The sequence below is a fragment of the Typopeltis vanoorti genome, chromosome 3, assembly GCF_054136105.1.
Source record: "Typopeltis vanoorti isolate ZY-2024b chromosome 3, IOZ_Tvanoo_1.0, whole genome shotgun sequence".
NCBI classification, from domain to species: domain Eukaryota; kingdom Metazoa; phylum Arthropoda; class Arachnida; order Uropygi; family Thelyphonidae; genus Typopeltis; species Typopeltis vanoorti.
In genome coordinates, this window is record NC_143551.1 from 34,062,486 (window position 1) to 34,085,799 (window position 23,314).

The 23,314-nt window shown below is 36.1% G+C and overlaps 1 protein-coding gene across 1 annotated transcript in view; it reads right to left on the reverse strand.

The window, feature by feature from the left end:
- The window catches only part of LOC150108030 (uncharacterized), a 60,699-nt gene extending 37,604 nt beyond the window's left edge, over window positions 1–23,095 (reverse strand). The window contains exon 1 of the mRNA XM_090415846.1: window positions 22,544–23,095. Coding sequence (XP_090271972.1) covers window positions 22,544–23,061 — 518 coding nt within the window. The 5' untranslated portion in view covers window positions 23,062–23,095. The remainder of the gene's footprint in view (window positions 1–22,543) is intronic.
- Window positions 23,096–23,314: the final 219 nt, after the last annotated feature.

Here is a 23,314-nt window from a genome sequence, read left to right on the forward strand (position 1 = left end):
TAAATAGTCAACCTAGACACAGGATTAATTATGGTGTGATGGCGTTAAGTGCGTTTATGTTATTTACTCAACTATTTGGGTTAACACGTCAAGGAAGGGGTGAAGATATATGGTCTTCTATAACACTCAGAAGCGTCTCGCTTTGTAATCACTTAATATCTCCCAAAATCGAAAACCAAGGGCCACCTTTTCTAGCCGTTGATGACCACGTATTTTCATGTATAGATTAATTTCGTGTTTATGATGCCAGAGCTCAAAATAGCTTAAGCCTCAGGATAGTTGAACAGAAATACATCGGACAAGTATGAAAATCGTTAGCAACCAGCAACGGGGGATGCAAAATATTTTAAAATATTAAAGAAATATAAATTATTTAAAAATTAAGATGACAAATTTTAAAAATGTAATTTAATAACAGTGAAATTCCTTAAATTTCTTTTTACAGTTTATCTACGAAAAGTTGAATTCTCTGGTTCTCGTTTCATCGTGTCAAATTTCAGAAAATTATTCTTCTTTGAATTTGCAGACGCAATCCTCAGTGACTACAAATGTTTTATAAATTGTAAAAATTATAAAAATATATCAAGCAATAAATCTAATACTCGATAATACGTATTATAATAGATATAAATGCATTTTCAAGCTAAATTATTTATAGAAGCTGTTATAGTACGCCCACAAATTCGAGACCCTTCGACACTTCTGCGCATGTCACAAAAAGGAGAATCGATTCCGATAGTAGGGTAATCAATCCGTAATGTGAGATGAGTTGTTTATTATTACACCTCGGAAAATTAACTTCTCTTTTATGATCATTGTAGTTTTTAAAGTGGGAACTATTTTGCTTGTATAACACTTGGAAAATTTTACGTATAAAGCGCGTGATTTCGCGTGTTGGCGACCAATCGTACGTCTTTCATTTCTTTTTACCCTTCAGCATGAGTCGACTATTCTTGGCACCAAGCCAAGCGGAGATCTACAAAGTGTGGGCGAACCATATAAAGCCTAGTTTGTCGATTTTTCGGAGAACAAGGATATAAGTGTGGCACTCCACTAAATTTGGCAATCGAGTACAGCTGTGCATGCTTCAATTGTCAATTCTGATAATAAGTGAAGAGCGATTCTCTCGAAACCATGTGCTCACCATCATTGCTTTGTGGGTGTGTGACGTAGTGCATTATAGTGTTGAAAGGTTTGTAAAGCCCATACAAAAAGTAGGACATCACAAACTATCTAGAAGATGGATGTCCCCGGGCTAATCCGAACCATAACAGACAATTCCACATCATTATACAAGAAAGTGGAGATGCGAATTCCGATGTCCATCTTCAGAAGAACAAGTGAAACATATTGTGCAGAAATTTTGATACTCAAGCACGTCCATCAGACTGGAATGGGTGTGTAGCGTACCTCCTCTCTTCACAGGACGAATTTCCATTGCTCCATAGTCTAGAAGGTTCCATGTGTCTTGGAACTGCCAATCGATAATGCGGCATAATACAGGTCTCAGATTTCTAGGGAATGACATTGAAACAAGGTTATTACCTTTCTCAAGGAAAGTCAGTCCGCATTTTAAGCTTACGTGCTCGTATATCAGGCTCAGTGTCACCTTTGAGCCTTTTAAACAGAAGTGCAGATGGCGGAGCTTGTCAAATTCTTAGCGTTCCAGTGGTTTTAAAAGGCAGGATGGCCGCTGAGATGATAGCACCCAGAAGTCGTTAGTGGCTGTGATTGGCTATTGTGTGACGCAATCCAAGTGAACTCTGTCATTTATCACGAGTCGCTGTTTTTGTTTTCTGAGTTTTATCTGTTTTGCTTGCGTGAAGTGTGAACTGACGTGTTTGGGACACCGATATAGACAAGTTTTTAATATATAAATAATTTATAACTTTTTTGCCCATTTACAATGGGAAATAGTGTTGACGATCTACTGAATGTCCCGTTTTCTGCGTTAGCTTTCGCGGAATGTATGATTATAGTTGAATGAGATTGAAACTTGTGTACAGCATAAATAAGTAAAACGAGTTATTTCGGCCTTTCTTTGGTTCAGTCCGGAAAAACAATAATTTCCCAAATGATTACTTTTACCGATTTCCGTGCGTATTATATAGCTGTATTTAAAAATCGCATCAAAATTCAAATTATCCGTGTACCTCACTCTAGTATTTGCCAATGATAATCTAATATCACCACGAAGCGTAAACCCGTTATGCTTCTCACATAAACGGTGCGAGTAAAGCATAGCTATTAGTCAATTGACCTTTATGCTTTCATATTTAAAATTATATTAATTGATCAATTAAAGTATTCAAAGTTATCTTACAATTAATTGCATTCGACCAATTAAGATGAGCGCTGATGCACTCTTAAAACTTTCATACATCAATAAAAATGCAATCGCACCGTCAAATTGATGTGAATTTCGTAGCACAAGTTGCATAAGCCAAACGACCAGTATGACCACCACTAGTACTTTTTATAAATTTTTAGTGTTCTAGTACGTTAACCAACAGATCTAGAACTTTCTTCCTTCCGAATAATAATAATAATAACAACAACAACAACAACGTGAGAGTTAAACATATGGGTAATATAATATTTTTCTCTTCTCCCACCTCCCCATATGTCACATTCAGGAGGGCCGGCTGGAGGTTTTGAGGACCTCGGGAAAAAAGTTATTAGTGGGGGTCCGAAAATATTTGCAAAAAATAATTTTTTTATCGAAAAATCATATAATTTTATTAAACATAATTTACAAACATTAAATACATATAGTTATATACTAAATATTTCCCATATCAATACATCTCTGAAACATCAAACATTCTATTATCGGATTTTTTTAGAAATGTGAAAATGCGGGGCCCTTCTTAGTGCGGGACTTCGGTGTGAGGCCCGAAAAACGGGAAGTCTGAGCCGGTCCTGACATTCAGTGACACAAGCATAATTTCTCTCTTCCCACCCCCTTCTCCTGTCACTGTTCGCTAATCTTCTCTTCCCTCTCCCTGATTCACGCAATCTGACTGGCAGCCAATGAAAAAATATTTTTCGCTATTCAACCACTTCTCGCACGTTATATTTATTAATAAAATAAATAAATATAATAAATATTATATTATAATAAATATTATTAATAAAATTAATATTAATAAAATTAATAAAAACACTGGACTTCTTATAAGAAGTCCAGTGTTTTTATGAATTTTATTAACAAACAACTTGTTCACTACAATAAAGAGTCAAGAGGCTATTTTTCCGGCGGCGTAAATTAAGTTAAGGGGACCCCTCATTATTTTAAAGCCGGATACGAATTTCGATAGATTTCGATCTCCGAGTTTCGTATCCGGCTTTAAAATAATGAGGGATTTATTTTCCCCTTAACTTAAAAACTTGCTCAGTTCTTCATCAAAAATATTATTTAGATTTTCCTTTTAAAAATGGACAAGTGGCAAGAAGAACTTTCTAAATTTAAATTTGATTCTAAATCTCTGGAGAAAAACTGCACTGCATCAGCTAGGAAAATACATAAACGAGCCATCGAAAGTGAAGATCTCAGTTCCGGCCATTCCCACTCAAAAAACCACTTCTGACACAGGTAATTCAGATAAAAATGAAAGTGATGCTAGTTATGATTCAAATTTAGATTCAGATTTACAAGGTTCTTCTAAAAAGAAATAAAAATCATACAAGCAAAAATTCAAAGACTGGTTGAAGGATCCCATTCTTAAATCCTGGATCAGTTTCGATAAAAGGACAAACTGCTTGTTGTAAATTTGTGATAAAAGTATTAATGGTAGCAAAAGTCTAATGATTCGTCATGCAAACACTCCAAAACACAAGCAGAATGTAGAATCTAAAAGAAGGTATAATGTCATTGTTTAAATCCAGTTTCAAATACCAGTCGGAAAAACAAATTAAAGAGGCAGAATTAAGATTACGTGCATATGTTGCAGAACTCAATCTGCCTTTGAGGCTTATGGATACTCTTCCAACTCTATTGAAAGCAATTTCCCCCGATAGTGAAATAAATAAGAAAATACAGTGTAGACGCACTAAATGTAACTGTCTTATAAAAAATGTTTTGGCTGTAGATTCATTCAATGAAATCTCAAAACTCTCCTTGATGAATGGACTCCTTTTGACAAAAGAAAAATTGAAGCATTCATCAGCTACAGATTTTACTCTTTATGAAGAGTCAATTAATTTAACAAAATCTGCTAAAACTAATGAATAAATACTTCCAATGTTTTTCTTGTGAGTGGGAACCCTATATATGTGTAAATAGCATATTAAATAACTGAAAATTTATGATTATTTTAAACACTAAAATGAGACTAAACATTATATGGTAAATTTAAGTTAAGCGCTAGAGTTACAATTGGGACTCTGTTATGCGGGTTGACAACTGCAATTCTTGGACTACAGTGAGGCGAGCTTGACTTTTTTTCTTTTTCATATTTGTCGTACATGTGCTAATTTAGCCGTTTAACATTCAGTTCATCTATAATAATAAGGTAGTAATATCGTAAAATGCCATAAATAGAGTGAAACGAAAGCAAATAAACATTTAGTACTTTTTTTTCTTTTTTTTTTTTAAATTTAGTACATTTTTCCTGCTTAAGTTGGTACAAAATATTTTTGCTGGGTGGTCACCTTGCACATGACAGCACACTCAATCTAAACGGACATGCGATGCCACTGGTTATAACCTTTCTCGAATAGGAGATAAGCATTCTTTTTTTTTTCTTTTCTTTTTTTTAAGCTATGGACCATATTTGCATCTCTTTTTTATACTGGACAACTAAAGATTAACTGCGAAGAGGCTTAAAAAAAAGCACGTGACAAAGGTCAATTAATTCTGTAGAAGTATATTTATTATGTATTACTGAACTTGCTAAAATCTTGAAATCTGAAATAATTATCGTTTTAGAATTTTATCTTTATGTTTATCTAATCTAAACTAAATCAAAATAAAGAAATAAAAATAAGTACAAAAACTGATATTCGATGTTGTTACGAAAACAATTCCACGACCATATGTATAAAAAGAAATCCAGGGTCACATTCGGTCCTACTGCTAGTTACCAACCATACTTGATTTGTTACATGATCGAAATTGCTCGTTATTTATTTGATTTGACAGCAATCTGCTGTCTAGCATGATTTGAAGCGCTATTATATGAGATATGCTGGGGAAATCTCGATTATGTTTTGACTGTAGAATTCCACAGGAAACAACATGCGTGAGTTGAGTGAACAGAATTCGGTATGCGTGTTTTGTCCCCATTCTAATTCTACGATAAACATGCATTATGAACAGTTTGAAGGCAAATTGCATGCACTTTTTAAACTATTCACAATAAAAAAGTCAATGACGATAACATATCCATTTCGTGAATATTATTATTTAAATATTATATGAATATTATGTGAATATTAATATTTACATATGGTTTACATATAATATTTATATATGATATATTTGCCAAGAAAACATTTCATTACTGTTATTTGCTAGTGCAATCGAGGATATGACACGCATTTTATATAAAATTTAGTGTCGGAATGCTAATAATTATAATAAAACGCTTTACGTGTATTGCAAAGTAATATCCAAGAATGACCAATCCGAGTGTTCATATCTGTAGTAAAGGCTAAGCAGACGATAATCTCATACGAATACAAAAGCACGGTCGTTTTACTAACGTAACGCCGACGCATACAGAGAAGAGAAGGGCAATGACCGCCTTTGCAAAACTAACTCAAGTCAAACCTGCAGTTTTCAGTTAAAATTCATTCTTTTATCAATTTAAAATATTTTATGGCATCACGTACTGACGAATACTAAAAACGTTTGATTTTAAAAAGAAAGATTTTTTTCAGAATGGGTTATATAAAATCACACGAAAGGCATAAAAATTCTACAATGATATGCTATGAGTGCTAAGGAATATTCTTGTTTTTCTAAAAATGCAAATCCGTGAAAAATACTCGTAAAATTATAGATACGTTTCTAATTAATAAAAGAACATCAATAGGAACATCAATTCCAGTCATTAGTGGAACACCAATATATCCGTGAAAAATTATATATCCGTGAAAAATACTCGTAAAATTATAGATACGTTTCTAATTAATAAAAGAACATCAATAGGAACATCAATTCCAGTCATTAGTGGAACACCAATCGTTAGATGGAATCTCCGCAAGTCCAACTGGTCTACATTTCAGAAACAAATCGAGCAAACCATTAGAGCAATTCCATCCACTCCTAATTGCTATCCTAGATTTGTTAAACTGCTCAAATCTGCAGCAAAAGCCTCTATCCCTAGAGGCTACAGAAAACAATATATCCCATGTTGAAGTAGAGAAAATGAGGAACTCCTAGCCAAATATGAGGAAACTGAAGATCCAGCTATTGCTAAGGAGCTCATATCAACCCTGGATAAAAACAGAAAGAAAAGATGGATCTCAACCATCAATGAACTCGATTTCGTCACATCTAGTCGGAGAAGCTAGTCACTTTTGAGAAAATTAGGTGGAGCAGAACCGACGACACACAAAACAACAGAGATAACTCCTGATCAAATGGCTAACGATTTATTGAAAACCTCCAAGATTCATTCCAGCTCTACCAGGAAAATTGCTGTACAAGCTTCCATCAGACAAATTCTGAAGACAGAACCCGAGCTTCCTGAACTCATACACCCAATATCTCGGGAAGAGGTACAAATAGTCTTAAAACTTACCAAGAATGGCAAAGCTGCAGGAGTGGATGGTATACTCCCTGAATTTCTAAAACATCTTGGTCAACATGGCCAAACATGGATGGCTGCCCTTTTCTTAGAAGTCATCATGTCTGGTAAATTACCAAAGCTGTGGCAGAAAGCCAAAATAATTGCCGTGCCCAAACCAGGGAAAGATCCAAATGAAGTGAAAAACCTACGACCTGTCTCCTTGCTTTGCACCACCTTTAATCTCTTTGAAAGAATTATGTGCCACCTGCGTAGGAACTCACCTTGCCAACTACAAGGGATGCATTGCACACCCAAAGAACCGCAGGTCAGCAAAAGCTGCCCTTCCACCATCCTGCAGCAACACTCAAGGTAGCCGCGCAGGTCGCCTTCCGGTTCAAATAATCTCCAATTTGACAACTCAGTTTGCAAAACAAACTGCAGTTGTGACCAAAAGTTATGTCGAGGCCGCAGGAGCCAAGGCCATTCCATTTCATGAACAAATAAGCTCCAATCTAACGTCAGTATTAACTGCCTCACTAGCTACCATGTTACAGGAATTCAGCATGACAAAACCTTCACCATCCTTCACGAATAGATTTCTGTAAGGTACCCCTCAATTCTGACAGCCCTATCAAAAAGATTGCAAACAAAAAAAAAAAGACAACAAGTATTATAGCCCATCTGAACAATAAAAAGGCTACAGGTCCAGATGGCATCACCAACGGAGTAATCAAATTACTACCCAGAAAAGCTATAATTCATTTAGTCAACATAATCAACGCTACGCTCAGATTTCAGCACTTTCCCACAACCTGGAAGACTGCCGACATCATTCCTATCAAAAAGATTGGAAAGAACCGCTAACTCCCAGAAAGCTACAGGCCTATCAGCCTCCTACCCTGTCTTGGTAAGGTCGCTGAAAAAGTTATACTCACAAGGCTTCAATCTGAAACGGACAAGTTAGGAATCATTCCAAATGAACAATTTGCATTCCATAAAGACCATAATACTGTACAAGAGATACAAAAAAAAAAAAAAAAAAGGAGGACTGGTTGATAAAATCATAAAAGGCTACAATTAGAACCTCCATACAGCTGCAGTCTTCATAGATGTTGCAAAGGTTTTTGACGAGGTGTGGCATCAGGGCCTGCTTTATAAACTCATAGAATTCAACTTACCAATTAAGTTAATAAAAATAATAGATGCATACCTCAAAGACAGATTTATGGAAGTCAAAATAAATGAAATTGCATCATCTAGACACAAAAATCCTGGCTGGTGTGTCTAAGGGCTCTCTTGCCTCCCCCCTTTTTATTTTTAATTTACATAGCTACATTATCCCAAACCCTAGTACAACCATCACTGCATAATATGCAGATGACACCTCTCTACTAGCAAGACCATTCAACCCCGACGGGCAATCAATAGATTCTAAAGCAGCATTCATCCAGTCCATCAACCACTTTTCATATTGAAAAGTGGCTGATGGACTGGAGGATACAAGTAAACCCCCCAAAAAGTTGAGCTATAATGTTTTCCAAAAAGAAGATCCAGAGCAAGAAGGACATACACCTCTTAGGAGTCAAGACAAAAAACTTCAATTCAGCAATCACATAAAACACATTGGCTCGAAGACATCTAAAGCAATCGCTCAACTCTACCCCATGATCAACAGCAGAAGCAAGCTGGATGTACGTAACAAACTACTTATATATAAGATGGTAATACGCCCAGTCATCACTTACGCATCTCCTGTTTGGAGCCATAATCCGAATACAAATATTCAAAAACTGCAGAGGATACAGAACAAATGCCTGAGGATGATTCTGGATGCCCCATGGTTCATAAGAAACGCCCAGATTCACAGAGAAGTCAACATTCCTTATATTTCCTCCCTTCTCCACGATCTAGCAGAAAAGTTCTTCATCGAGGCAAGTAATCATCCAAACCCGCTGATCAAACAAGCTTCGGATCACAATGAAGCGGAATACTACAAATATAAAAGATCCAAATCAATCTTAGGCTCAGCTGAATGCAGCTAATCTCAATCCACTTTTGTTACATTTTCCCGCCTCACCAGCGCCGGGTTAAATTGGTACGACATGCTAGTTTGAATGTTTTCGATTATATTTTAATAGTGAAATTGGTATTTTGTCTCAATAATAACGTATAATGTCTGTGGGAGGGAAGTTGTTTATCGATACACAGTCGGCTCGTTTTCATTGCAAATGTCTCCAAATTGCACTGTTTGTCTCTGCAATATACATGCATTAAACTCTAATTGTGTTCCTGTTATATTTAGTGGAACAATAAAGCTACCTCTCCCCCCCCCAGTATGGTGTTTGTTGGGGAGGGGATATTTATCATTCTACAGGGAACATTTTCATTCTTCTTACGAACGAATAGGCTTGAATATTAAACTCTAATTGTGTTCCTGCTATATTTAGTGGAACAATAAAGCTATCCCCCCCCCCATCCAGTATGGTGTTTGTTGGGGAGGGGATATTTATCATTCTACAGGGAACATTTTCATTCTTCTTACGAACGAATAGGCTTGAATAAGTAAAACTCTCTTGATTGCTATGCATAAAAATGAACCCTTCTATGTTTTATGGTAAACACACCGTGGCATTAAATAAAATGTTTCCTGATTTCGGTTTTTGCTGTTTGAGTCTTTTTTTTTTCTATGTTCTATTTAAATGATAATAAAATTTGTTTGTTATTAATTTTGTTACGTTTTCATTTTTAGTTTATTATATGTAGTAAGGACACGTGTTGGTTTGCGAAACTTTTGTTTCAGATTAATATATATATATACAATATATATATATATATTAATTTTTTAAATTTTATAAATATTTATAAAGAGAGTGTTTCATTTAATTTAATAAGTTTAATTTATAAATTAGGCACATTCTAAAATACGATACTGTATTTTAGAATTAGCTACAAAAGTTCAAAAAGGTTGAAAGTGCCGCCTGGGGAGGATGCCCCCCCCCCCCACCACCATCTACGCCCCTGAATCTAATACTCTAATAAAGTTATCTGAATTTGAATGGAATCTTAGCGACCTCAGCAGGTACGTAGCTTTCTCCACCTTTGCGACGAGTTGCCCTGGTGTTGGACTACCTCTTGGACAACCGAATTGTCTGTTACTAAAAGAAAGAGCTATACGGCTTCATTTCGGCGAAGTAAAAGTACATGGGCGAAAGGGATATTAGATCCAACATTATTTCAGAGCGGAATGTTTGTAGAAACTATGAATGTTTCGTAAGTTGACCCGAGAGTGTACGAGAATACAATACTCGTCATCTCCAAGTTGCCTGAGCTACTTAAAAAAAAAAGTAAAAAAAAAAAAATAGTGCGCAGTGATTGCAGTTTAACACTCGGGAGGTCGAATCTGATCTGACAGATACATGCTAATTGTTAACATGAATATTCTTTAACTAATCTGTTGTATAGGTTGAAGGTCAGTATATTCTTTAACTAATCTGTTGTATAGGTAGCTGCGCGTGAGTATATTATGAGTGCCATTTCTCACTTTTGTTTGGTTTAACACGTGTTATGCAAAGATTTGTGATATTTGACTTGAGGAGGTCGCGGCAGATCTGACAGATACTTGCTTATTTTGAAACAAAAATTTTTATTCTTTATATTTCATTGTTTCAATAATTTCTAGATTGTAACTGAAAATAAATAAACCATCATGTATTACCGAAATAGAGAGCCAAAGGCTTATTTTTATCGTACATATCGTTGAGGGGGGGGGGGCGTGAAATAATGAAAACAAATTTAAAATGTTTTAAGACTAAGTATATATTTTTTATTTTAAAAGAAACGTATTTAACTTTTATTATTTCTTTTTTGTTATTTTTTATATTTTAATGGAAAAATTCACACATTGGTGTTGGTTCACAAACTTTGCTTCCTGCGTATTTGTGCTTAATGAATATTAGTAAATATTGCTTATTCATATGTTTCATTTCAAAGCAGTGGTTAATTGTATTTGCTTCGAATGCTCTCCAGGGAAGATCCAAATCTTCCTGTCCCTTTCATCACGCGTTAGTAATCAGGGACTGTTGATATTGACTTTATATACATATCAAAACTCGTTTTATATTATCACTGTCATCCGAGCTAGTTTTCTGTTACCAATAAAAGTTTCGCATATACTTCACACACATGAAAAAAAAGCTTAAACAAGTTCATCTGGGAAGATAGTAACTGCTTGCAGTGGTAAACAACACGCCCTCCCTAACAGCCACCACTATACTGCAGAGGCAATAAAAACAAGTACTTTTATTATGGCAGTGAATAAGGTATGAGGAGTCTGTGTAATATATTTCTCAACAAATAGTGCAATTAGAGACAACTGGATAAAAACGACACTAATTAATGAATCACATGTCCCCTCATACAGAAACTATGCAGTATATATAGACTCAAGCAAAACCATATGTTGCATCGACTAACTAAAAACTATTGTTATTAATTAGATGTGTGTGAGTTCGATTTCCCAAGGCAGTAATAAAATTCAACGGAACGTGTTAAAATTCGTAAAAGTGTTAAAACTAAGTAATATGGCAGTTTCACATATGGAATTCAGTTGAAGAGAGTTATTATTTCAACTCAATTGTCAGCTATGCTTTTATCTTTCGGTTGCGCGATCTTTTGTTAATACCGCACCAATCATATGCACGTTTTAATAACCTGCCTTTGCTGCCTGTTTCGCGTTAGGCTGAATTACCTTAAAGGGAAAAAAGTCACAAAAGAGAAAAATGTTCCTGGTCCGGGGATTCCCTTATTCAGGTAATATTCACTAATTTCATGTTATCAGTCTGTGGTGTGCCAGTATCGGTAAGTGGTGATATTATTTGATCTATTCTACGTTAAAAAATTTAACCCTGAGATGGATAAGTGGCTGATAAAAAAATAAAAACAATTCTCGCGAACAATCAGAAGAAGTAGAAACAGACTCAAAAAAAAAAAAGACAGTATTTCATATTTTACCAGAACAGCCCGCATCGTCTTCAGAACCAAACGGTAAGAGGCAAAAAACGTAATATACGCATTTGATTTTTGCAATATTCGCTGTGTATGTTTTGTATTAAATATAAATACAATAAATATTATAATAATATATCTCCTTATTACCATTTTTTTTTCGAGGCGGGGCCGTGAAATATTTTAATTTTTGCAAAGGGGGCCCTAACATCCAGAAGTTTGGAAAGCACTGCTCTAGGAGATGTGCTTTACATTTATAGAAAATACTAAGGAAAGACATCTGTAGCTTGTTCCACCTTTGCAACGAGTTGTCCAAAGTTGCACTACTTATGCTTGTGTCCGCCGAAACTTTTAGGTTCTATATTTTCCCCACGAAACTCTTGAAATAATATTGGATTCAATATTTATTATACATATTTCATCATGCATATCCCCTAGGAGATGTGCTTTACATTTATCGAAAATACTAAGGAAAGAGATCTGTAGCTTGTTCCACCTTTGCAACGAGTTGCCCAAAGTTGCACTACTTATGCTTGTTTTCGTAGAAACCTTTAGTTTCTATATATATTTTCGACACGAAACCCTTGTAGTTTCTATATTCGGCTATGAAATAATGTTGGATTCAATATTTACTTAATTTATACCATCAAGTATTATATTTGCAGGGTTTGTTCTTTATTATTATTATTTTTTTTTTTTTTTTGCATTTTAGCACATATTAGTAATGAAAAAAAAAAATCAGCTAACGCCTTTTTATTCCCGTATACGGGGAGTAGGCGAGGCCATTTAGCCTTATCTAACTATCAGTCAGTAATGAATGTATCTCTCAGATATATCTCCTCCTTATATTATAACCTCGACCTCCCGGGTGGTCCCGAGGATAGGTAAGACGCTGTAAATAGGAATAAGGAATATTCACAAGAATTTAAATGACGATTCGTACATGATGATAATGGCTTTTCAGAATTCTGACACCTGATCGAAGTGTGGAATGAAGATTCCACTTCTACACTGACATTCTGGAACGAAATGGATTTTCTAAACAATGAGGAATTCTAGCACGAAACTAAACGGCGAAGCGATTTTTGGACAGCATTATTGTCATTGCCAAAGAAGAAAAGAATATGGGGCTCAAAAGTGAGAAAAATGTTTATTGTGTTTTTCATCACTAAAGGCATCTAAAAAAAAAAGTCAAAACAAATGGGTTTCGGCTATGGTGGCTTCCAACTCCCCCCCCCCAAAAAAAGGGGACATGTAAAGGAGTTGGAGGATTTTTTTACTTTTTGAACGAAGCATTGGTTCAGTTTATTAATTGACTTAAATATGGTGTCCATTAACCTTTTAATAATCTACATTATTATTATTAATCGTGGAAGGGTATTCAACCCCACTACACACTACGTCAACACTGCTACTACCACCATCTGCACATAGCGCCATCTACCATCCACCACCAACAACAACAGTATTTTTGTCTGTAAACGTCTGCTCTCCTGGCTGATTTGCGTGTAATGTAATATAGGAAAATAATTATTAATAAACAGCAAAATAAATATTAGCAAGTAATTCCAGAGATGTAGGCATACAAAAAAGCCAAGTTACTTAGTAGTAACAGAACATAGACATTGCGTATGGGAAAGAAGAGACTCCTAAATTTCTAGCATTCAATGACGTCATAGTTCTTGGAAAATTTACGTAATTGATAGCGATTATATCTGTGGTAATCACTGCTCATTAATTAACATATAAGAAACTTTAGGAGGGTAGAATTCTGTAAGCCTTCGGAAGTCTAGATGTACATCATGATCTTGGAATTGTACGCTCCTTAATAACGGATAAAAGCAGTGTTATATATATTTTTTAAAACATATACGGTAATTGGAAAAACCAAGTTATTATTTTTTTCTAATTTCAACCTCTCGGTTCAGCCTATCTCAGTTTTTAAGACCCGTCGCTGCTAAAAAATAATGTCTTGAAATATCAGACCATACCTATGCTATGAACAGGAGTTGGGAAATGTCATTTTTAATAAAAGATGTGTGTGTATGGGGGAAGGGGTTGGAGAAATTTACTTCACCAAAGAATCAAAGCAATTTCTTAGCAAACTAATAATTTTTGGTGAAAATCACTTAAAATAAATTTTTAAAATTCCTGAATAAGAATAGTATTCCATTTTTTATTTGTCTTATCATTTCAAAATACAAACAGATACACTTATACTAATTAATTCCAAAACTCCAAAGCAAACGTGTGTGACATTATTTAGGGATAAACCAAAACAGCGTGATTTACGTAGCTTCTAATAAAATGGTCAGTCAGTGTATTTATTCGCTTAACAAAATAGATTATAACTTTTAATTTGTATGCATATATATTTTTATTTTTTAATGCAGGCAAGTTGTACAAGAAAACATAATGAATATAAAATATGGGTGTACTGGGAATCGCAAGTGGCCGTCATCCAACAGCGTAGTTAACTGGGAAATGTCAAAGTTTGGTCGGAAATCAATATCGACACCCTTGTGCAAAGTAAAGCACGTTCGTGGCGAATGACATCCGCGCACACACACATACACAAACGTTTATTCATCCACTATTTTAATCATGCACCTGGTACGTGAACAAATTAATGTCCCCGGAACTTCCAAGGACAATTAGACGAGTGGGGTGAGCTCGACAGGAGACACACAATGCTGGTGGTGGTTCGTTACGGCAGCTAAAACATGCCGGCTACAGGATAAAGCAACCGAAGTCGAGCTAGTGAAACGGCAGCTGCACAAACATGCTTTGAAGTGATTACACTCTCAACGCTGTTTATTCTGCGCAGGAAATGGATAGAAATGTGTGCACCGGAGGATTAACACAATGTTTTGCAGCAAAACCCTAGATTTCTACCTGATCTATTTGGATTCACAGTTCGATTTTTAATTCGATTATTAGTTTTTTTTTATTTTAATTTATTTTTTTATTAGGTTATCTATATCTGCGGTATTTACCGGTTTTGGGATCGTTCAGTGGCCTTCAGGAAAGGATAAAAATATTACAGATGTTGCAAACATTCCCACGATCACTCAGCCTTTATATACTCCCCCCCCCCTCCCGGCCTTTACATTTACACACGCGCGCGCATACACATATTCCACATTTCTGTCTGCATGTTCATAGTAGAGCAGGTGAGGGCGAAGCGACATATTTGCCTTTTAGTTGGAGAGAAACGGATTCGGACCACTTCTAGACCCAAGAAGTACTTTTATAAGGACTTTTCTTTTTAACTGAAGATACGTTTTCTGGTATTTTTAGTGAAATAAAAGAGTTTGCTTTCCAAAATATCATGCACAAAACAGGCAACGTAGTCTGTACACACACGAACTAGCACACTAACAGTACCACACCATGTAACTGCCGAACCTTAGTTGTTTGGTCTGAACTGTAACCAATCAATTTTTTTTAATAGCTTATTTATGACATCGTGTTCAGTAATTCCAACGATGTTGAACCATTAATTAATCAACGCCTCCTATATTAAAAAGCTACAAAACTCTTCAATGTTTAGGTGTTCTTGCATGGGTTCCAGTCTTGAATTTTTTTTTGTTTTTGCTTTAGTTTGGGAAACAAACAAAAAAAAAAAAAAACGTCGTTAACTGGAGAGATCTAAGCGAATAGGGTATACGCCATTGTTCTAATTTGCATTTAGTTCAAAAATTGATTGATTGACAACGCCGAATGAAAAGGAATTTTGTCCCGATGAAGGACTCAGTCGGTGACGACGGAGTCCTTTGGTTGGATTGACTTGAGTTGAAACCCCGTCTAGGACGCAAGAATCTTTATAAGGACTTTTTTTAGCTGAAGATAATTGGTTGATAGAGTTATTTATCTCACAAAGCACACAAACTAGTCAGAGGGATATGCAAATGAGCATACTGAGAAGAGTATTTGGGCATCCACTTGTGGGGGAAAAAAAAAAGAGAAAAAAAAAGCATTTTAATTACATTTCTAGTACTGAGTGGGACCGTCTTGGACCCGCAACGAATTCGGCGTTCTAATTTGTCTCAAAGATATTCGATGGGTGTTGAAGTCTGGACTCTGAGCCGTACAGTCCAACCAACACGTGGACGTTGCTTTGTGGAAACTAGTCTCGGACATTCAGTGCGGTATGGCACGGCGCATTGTTCTGCTGAAACATACAAGGGCCACTGCTGAAGTACGTCTGTAAAGTTGGACGGGTGGTGTGAAAAGTTCTCGACCATAGATGGCAACACTATCGGCAAGAGTTGTTTTTTGTTTTGTTTTCAAAGTTGGTGCATCTGTCATAAGCATCCATGTGAAATTGCAAGTCATTCTATCAAGTAGTTTGTTTTATATAGCTGTCTGAACCAAAAGCGTTGTCTGTTTCCCTTGAAATGGATAAAATTGAGTATCGTGCTGTTATAAAATTCTTTGTAAAAGAAGGTTTAACGCCAAAAGAAATTCATTCGAAGTTCAAAAAAGTTTATGGGCACTTTTCGCCTTCGAAAAGTGCCCATAAACTTTTTATAAACGTTTTCGACAATTAAGAAATGGGCTGCCGAGTTTAAACGAGGCCGTACCAGCCTTGAAGATGATCCACGTGAAGGACATCCAAAAAGTATAACAACACCAGAAATCATTGATCAAGTGGACGATATGGTATTGGATGACCGGCGAGTCAAAGTGCGTGAAATTACTGAAACTATAAGCATTTCAAAAGAACGTGTAGGATATATTTTGCAGTAAGAATTGCAAATGAAAAAGCTTTGCACAAGATGGGTGCCACGCTTGCTCACAGCAGATCAAAAATGCACTCGCATGAACAGTGCTTGGAGCGTTTTAACAAGAATAAACTGATTTTGTGGGTCGATTTATTACTATGGATGAGACTTGGATTCACCATTACACACCAGAATCCAAACAGCTGTCAAAACAGTGGACAGAAACTGGTTGTTCAGCGCCAAAGAAGACAAAGTCGGTTCCATCAGCAGCAAAGGTCATGGCATATGTGTTTTCGGAAGCTAAAGGCATTTCGTTTATTAATTATCGTGAAAACGGTAAAACAATATCCGGAGAATATTATTCCGATCTTTTAACAAGACTAGACGAAAAATTTTGTAGGAAAAGACTCGGTTTGCTGAAAAAAAAAATCTTTCATCAGGAAATGAACCTGCCCACAAAGGTGTTTTAGCAATGGGAAAATTAAGGGATCTGCACTATGAATTGTTGGAACATCTACCCTGTTACGAAGATTTGACTCCCTCTGAATTCTATCTCTTCCCAAAACTAAAACTTTTCCTCGCTGGTCAGCGTTTTTCTTCGAATCATGAGGTGATTGCAGCTGTAGAGGGGTATTTTGCAGATCTTACTGAGAACCACTACAGGGAAGGGATGATGGCGCTGGAGCATCGCTGGAATAAATGTATTAGTCTTATGGGAGATTATGTTGAAAAAAATTTTTTTTCGAAATTATAAATTCGTTGTTTCATTTTTATGCAGCGAACTTTTTAGACCACCCTGGTACTTCCACAGCGTCGGAAGCATGAAGTTGTCCAGGATGCCCAGGTAGTCATCAGACATCATGATTTTGAGCACATTCAACTGAAACATCCCCATACCATTAACTGGCATCTACCAAACTTGACAGTTTGGAATGATGCAGTAATACCAGATCCGTTCCCCGGTTATATCCAGATCCAAACACAATCATCAAAGTGAAAAAACATTTCGAAGCGTGATTCGTCGCACCACAGAACCCTTTTCCAATCATCTACGATCCAGAAAAATGTGAAATTTTTCAAACATCGTTTGGCGTTAAGGGATGGGGTGATGTGTGGCTTGTACGCAGCAGCTCTGTCGTGGTAACCTAAGGCATGCAACTCTTAGCGGACAGATCTCCTTGCAGCACTTTCCAGGTCTGCGCTAATGACGTGCGCTTTTCGCGAACATTCCGAGACAGAGATCATTAATCAGTGAGTGTCGGTGACCTCCGGGTGTTTTCCTGCTGTGGTAGCACCATCAACTTTCCATCTACGAATGACATAAGCATCAATAGATTTCAGTATACTGAGATGGGTAGCAATGTTACATACAGAAATACTGCTGATGTGACATCCAACTACCATCCCACGTTGGAAGTCTGTCAGTTCAGTTGGCAACTTGACATAGAGTGTACAGTACAAAACATGTAGCACATCCCACATTTTTTGCCAGACATTCTCTGAATATTTGCATGTGGTAGGATCCGAAATTTACATGGCGCGTAAGGTGTACAAATACTTTTGTCAACATAGTGTACAATACACCCTGTGTTAAAGCTTAAGTGCTGGGAGAAACTCATGTTATAGGTTTAATGTAGTGAAACAGCACTGAGAAAGGTTTAATAATAATATTTAATTCTTTCAATATTTAAGTTAATATTTAATTTTCCCTATTCTTGCAAATTGGCCTACTATGGATAGACAGGAAGATCAGCAAATATCCGCATGAAAAAGCATAAAAAATACATCTGCAATCATGACTATGGTCAAACCTGGCCTTGCGGACCATGCTTTGGATTCGGCTCATAGAATCAATTGGTAAAAGGTCACCATGTTCCACGCAATAAATTTAGAAGAAAAAGACTGTTTTTGGAATCTGCAGCTGCTGTCGGAAATCAACCTAATTTGAATAAATATGGTTGCATTAAACTGCCCAAAATATGGAAAACACTCTAATACTTCGAAATCCCAGTTAACATCATAGATCGCGAACAGGTGCCCAACATAGTTAGGACCGGTAGTCTTTCGTCCACTTGTTTCATTCAGTTTTGCGTTGCCTTTGTGTGTGTGTGTGTGTGTGTGTGTGTGTGTGTGTGTGTGTGTGTGTGTGTGTGTGTGTGTGTGTGTGTGTGTGTGTGTGTGTGTGTGTGTGTGTGTGATCAAATATTGGAAGAATTAAATATTCTTAATCCTTCCTCGGTGTTCTTTCACTCCATTAAGCCTCTAACATAACAATACACTCCCTTGTACTGTATTTACTTCGGCAGTAATTCCAAACAATCCAACTCAAATCTACTTTGGGAATTGAAAGGGGGCGCTCTGGGCCTTAATTTTTGCAAATCGGTTGGTTGGCTACCGGCTCAACTTTCCTTATCGCAGCAGCTGAGTATATTCCTTTGCTTAGACTATATTTTGTATGTGGTGTGTGTGTGCGTGGGGGGGGGGGGGGTAATACAAGTGTAAAGAATTTAGAGAACTGGATAGCATTTTTCCTTTTCCTTGTAGCCAGTAAGAGGATTAGTAATTAAAACTGCAATGTAATTCAACCTTGAAATCTTTTAACAGTCAGAATGACATTGTAACGAAACCATTTCTATTCAAACACATTCTTATTTCTAATGTTATTTAATTAAATTTACTAAGGAGAAAAATGTTAAGTTAAATAAATATTGTGTAAATAAAAGATTTTTTTACGATTGTCTGCAGTTATTTTCTTATTTATTTATTTTTAAATTTCAACTTTTAAAACTGTTATCAACTATAAAATCTGTCCAGACAGAATAACTTTCGTAATGACAGACAAAAACAAGTCTTACAGCTGCTCAAGCATTTTGCCAAACACATAAACACAAGCGATCATATTGTTCAAAGGATAAATTAAAATGAAGGATATTATGGATCCATCCATATTTTATAATCAAATATGAAGGAACTTAAAGGAAATTTACAGAGAGATTTTGAGAATATAACCTTTGGTATCGGAGTTGCATTATCACCTCTTAAAAGAAGCGAACTCGACTCAGGAGAACGTGTATTCGTCTATTAGGGTGTCAAACTGGCGGCCCGAGGGCCGCGTGCGACCCCCAAAGCAATTTCGTGCAGCCCCCGACGCCTCAAGGAAAGATTTTTAAAAAAAACGATAGTTGCTTTTTATAATAAAACAGAAATACCGTATTTACTCGAATATAACTCGCCCTCGCACATAACTCACACCCCTGTACCCTGATTTTACTTTATGAAAAAAAGAAATTAAAAAGTTTTGCATGTACTATACATCACACACGAAAATAAAGTTTAACCACTTTCACTTCGGGAGGATAACTCGCTCCACGCGGTAATAAACAACACCCTTCCCCAACTGCCATTATACTGCAGATGCAAGAAAAACGAGTAGTTTTATTGTACCACTGAATAAGGTACAGAGACATTTGCTGTCTGTGTAATATATTTCTTTAGTGCGATTAGAGACAACTGGTATATAAACGGCACTAACTAATGAGTCACATGCCCCCCCCCCCCCACACACACATTAACCATGCTGTTTAGACTTAAGCAAAACCATATGTTTCACCGGCAAACACAGTATCTAACTAAAATCTATTGTTTTTAGTTAGATGTGTGTGTGTGTGTGAGTGCCCCACTAACTCAAACACAAAGCTGCAATAAAATTTGTAAACGTGTTAAAACTAAGATATGTAGAGTGAATGTTGTTATGGCAGCTTCAGATAATATGGAATTTGGTTGAAGAGAATTAGCGTTTCAGCTCAAAAATGTTGGTTTGACTTTGTGTTTTGGTAACGCGATCTTTTGTTAATACTGCACCAATCATATTCACATCTTCATAGCTGTTCTATCTCTATTGGCCTACCATTGCTGTCTATTTTACGTTCTGCTTTCACTTCCCAGACATTCGTGAAGGGTGTTCATTACGTATCTGAAATCTTGTAAATTACTTGTAATTTTTACTTGGAATAATTGGAAAGAAGATCACAATGCACACAAGGAAACCGCACTCGAGGCCGGAAGTAGCTATAACAAAGAGGAGATTCTTGCTAAGTCATCCCCATTTTCAGTTTTTTTTCCCTGAAAACTTTAGTTTCTAAAAATCTCCGCATATATCTCTCACCATGATTTTTTAGGTTTAATTTTGGGGAAAAAGTGCGAGTTATATTCGAGTAAATACGGTATCGATTTATTTCTTTTCATACGACATTTATAATTACAATATGGATGCAACGACCTGCTATAATGTAATTGCAGTAATAAAAATTTATATCGCAATTTTAATGTTAGATCCGATCCTAATCAATCGTAAACTATATTTATACATATATTATGCAAGTGTATATATATATATATTTTTTTTTTTAACCCGAAAATATTATTTTCCCCAAAAATATTTTCTGTAACATTTAAAAAATTCCTCAAAATATAGAACCCCCTCCCCCTCCCCCCCCAAAAAAATATATATATATACCACAGAAGACTACAACAAAACTATCACCATCCGATACATCAAAGGCACATCTGAAAAGATATCTAGGGTGCTTAACAAACACCAACTACGCACTGTATTTAAACCTTATATGAATTTGACAGCTCTCATCCGTTCACCCAGGAACAGATTCACTCCTTTATCACATCCAGGAGTCTATGAAGCGCCCTGTTCTTGTCATCGAGCCTACTATGGACAGACAGGAAGAACTATGGACATCCGCCTCGGTGAACACAAAAAATATATCGGGCGCTTTCGCCATGGCAAGTCAGGTCTGGCAGACCATGCTTTGGATGGACCATGCTTTTGGAAAAAACAAAAGTACTGCACAGAAGCTTCTACAAGTCAGAGAGGTTGTTCCTGGAATCAACAGAAGCCTTAAAACATACTCCAAACTTTAACAAGTATGGCTGTATAAATCTACCAAAGATTTGGGAGACTGTCATCCTAAGACCAAATTAATATTTATTTATTTTAATTTTTTTCAAAACTTTGGACTACTATTTTTCAAAACTTAAAAAGGACTACTAAGTTAAGGGGACAATAAATCCCTCATTATTTTAAAGGGACTACTATTTTCCAAGGACTATTATTTGGAGTACTATATTTTTTTCAAAACTTTGGACTACTGTTTTTTTTTTTTTAAAACTTAGATGGCGCCGTATTAGGACTTTAGTCTTGTGTTGCACGCTGCAATTACTTATACTAGCCCCACTGTTACACCGAATTGTGGTTGTCTCGCATTTGTAATAAACTTTGTGTGCCCTGAAGATGCTGGATATAATACCAGCGAAATATTAGCTTTTAAGTTAATAAATAGTTATTTTCTTATCAATCTGTGTTCGCATCAATACCGTTTAAATCCAATTCAACATGTGTGACGAACACATAAGCCCATCCACGCATTTATATATTTGTGCCATTTTACTTTTAGTTTGCTTTGAAGCATAATTGTTTACTATCAAAAAATTGTCAGAACATCTTAATTTTACACGCAATAAAATGGGTGCTAAAAAAATTATCGGGTAATATGATTTTATGAAACGTGAAGGGTGCAAGAATTTATTTTTGGAAAAAGGAAGTACCTCCATAAAAATCTGAAAACCACTGGAGTAGGAAAAACCTTTTCTGTTTTTTTTTTAGTTGGTTCCCAAGCTAGTCGATTTTTTTCATATATTATTCTCCAGGAAACTCAGGTTATTAACCAAGCAACTCGAGAAAATAGACAGTAGAACTCGCAATACTTCACACAATAATATATAGTGTGAAGTTTAGGGATCCCGAGATGGCGGTAGTTGTCTACCTTACTCTTAAGAAGCCTATGAAATAATGATAGCACTCTATCAATGATGGCTAATGGAGGGAACCTGGCTACCACTTTCTTCAAAAAGTTACTTAGGACTAAAACGGCCTCACAGACCACTTTTGTGGGGTAAAAGGTGTTAGATTGTTTCTTTTATTTATTTATTTTATAGATACATGGCATTACATAGCATTAAGCATCGAATGAAGAAAAACGACATTAATAAATGTAAACTCACCTTCTTCCTAAGAAGTCTGGTGTCGAGGCTACACTGCTAGCATTACTTTCAGTATCACGAAATGTTCGGAAAGGATCTTTCTTTTTCCGTGATTTCGGAAGAGTCATCACTAGCAACGGACCCAATGGATAGTCAGATTTACGAGCTTGAGATTCATCGTGGCAATTTGAATTCGTAATGGTGGCCACCAACTGACCATTCTGCGGATATTTTGGTTCATCAATCATACTAGAACCACGACATCTAGTGTACCAAAAATACAAAGCCAAAAGAGGAAAGGCTAAAACCACTTCCATGGCACCTGCAAGCAAGAGCCATGGTTCAGCTGTGTGATAAATAGCTCCGCACACCAACAGTGCAACACCAGAAATTAAAAGCAATAACGCTGCTATTAGCCATACGTTAAGCAGGATATATCGCGTTCTTGGTGACATGCGAGGTCCACAGTCGACACATGTCCATCCTTCGTCGCACCTCTCTGTCGCGAAAGTACAATCTGGATTCCCTTTGTCATCCATCAGGTGTCACTAAAAGACAACCGAACCTTAGAAAACATTCTTGTCATAACTTGCATGGCCACTTCACACAGATGGAAACGGTTACCTGAAATTTTAAAGAAAATCTTGATGTAATATTAGAAATGTCATAACAATTCATCTAAAAGTAGATTAAAGGATTTATTGATTATAGAAATAAAACAGACCATTACTTTTATTTTATGTGCTTCACTACATTTTTTGTAGGATCCTGGAGCTTTCTTGGATCCTCTAA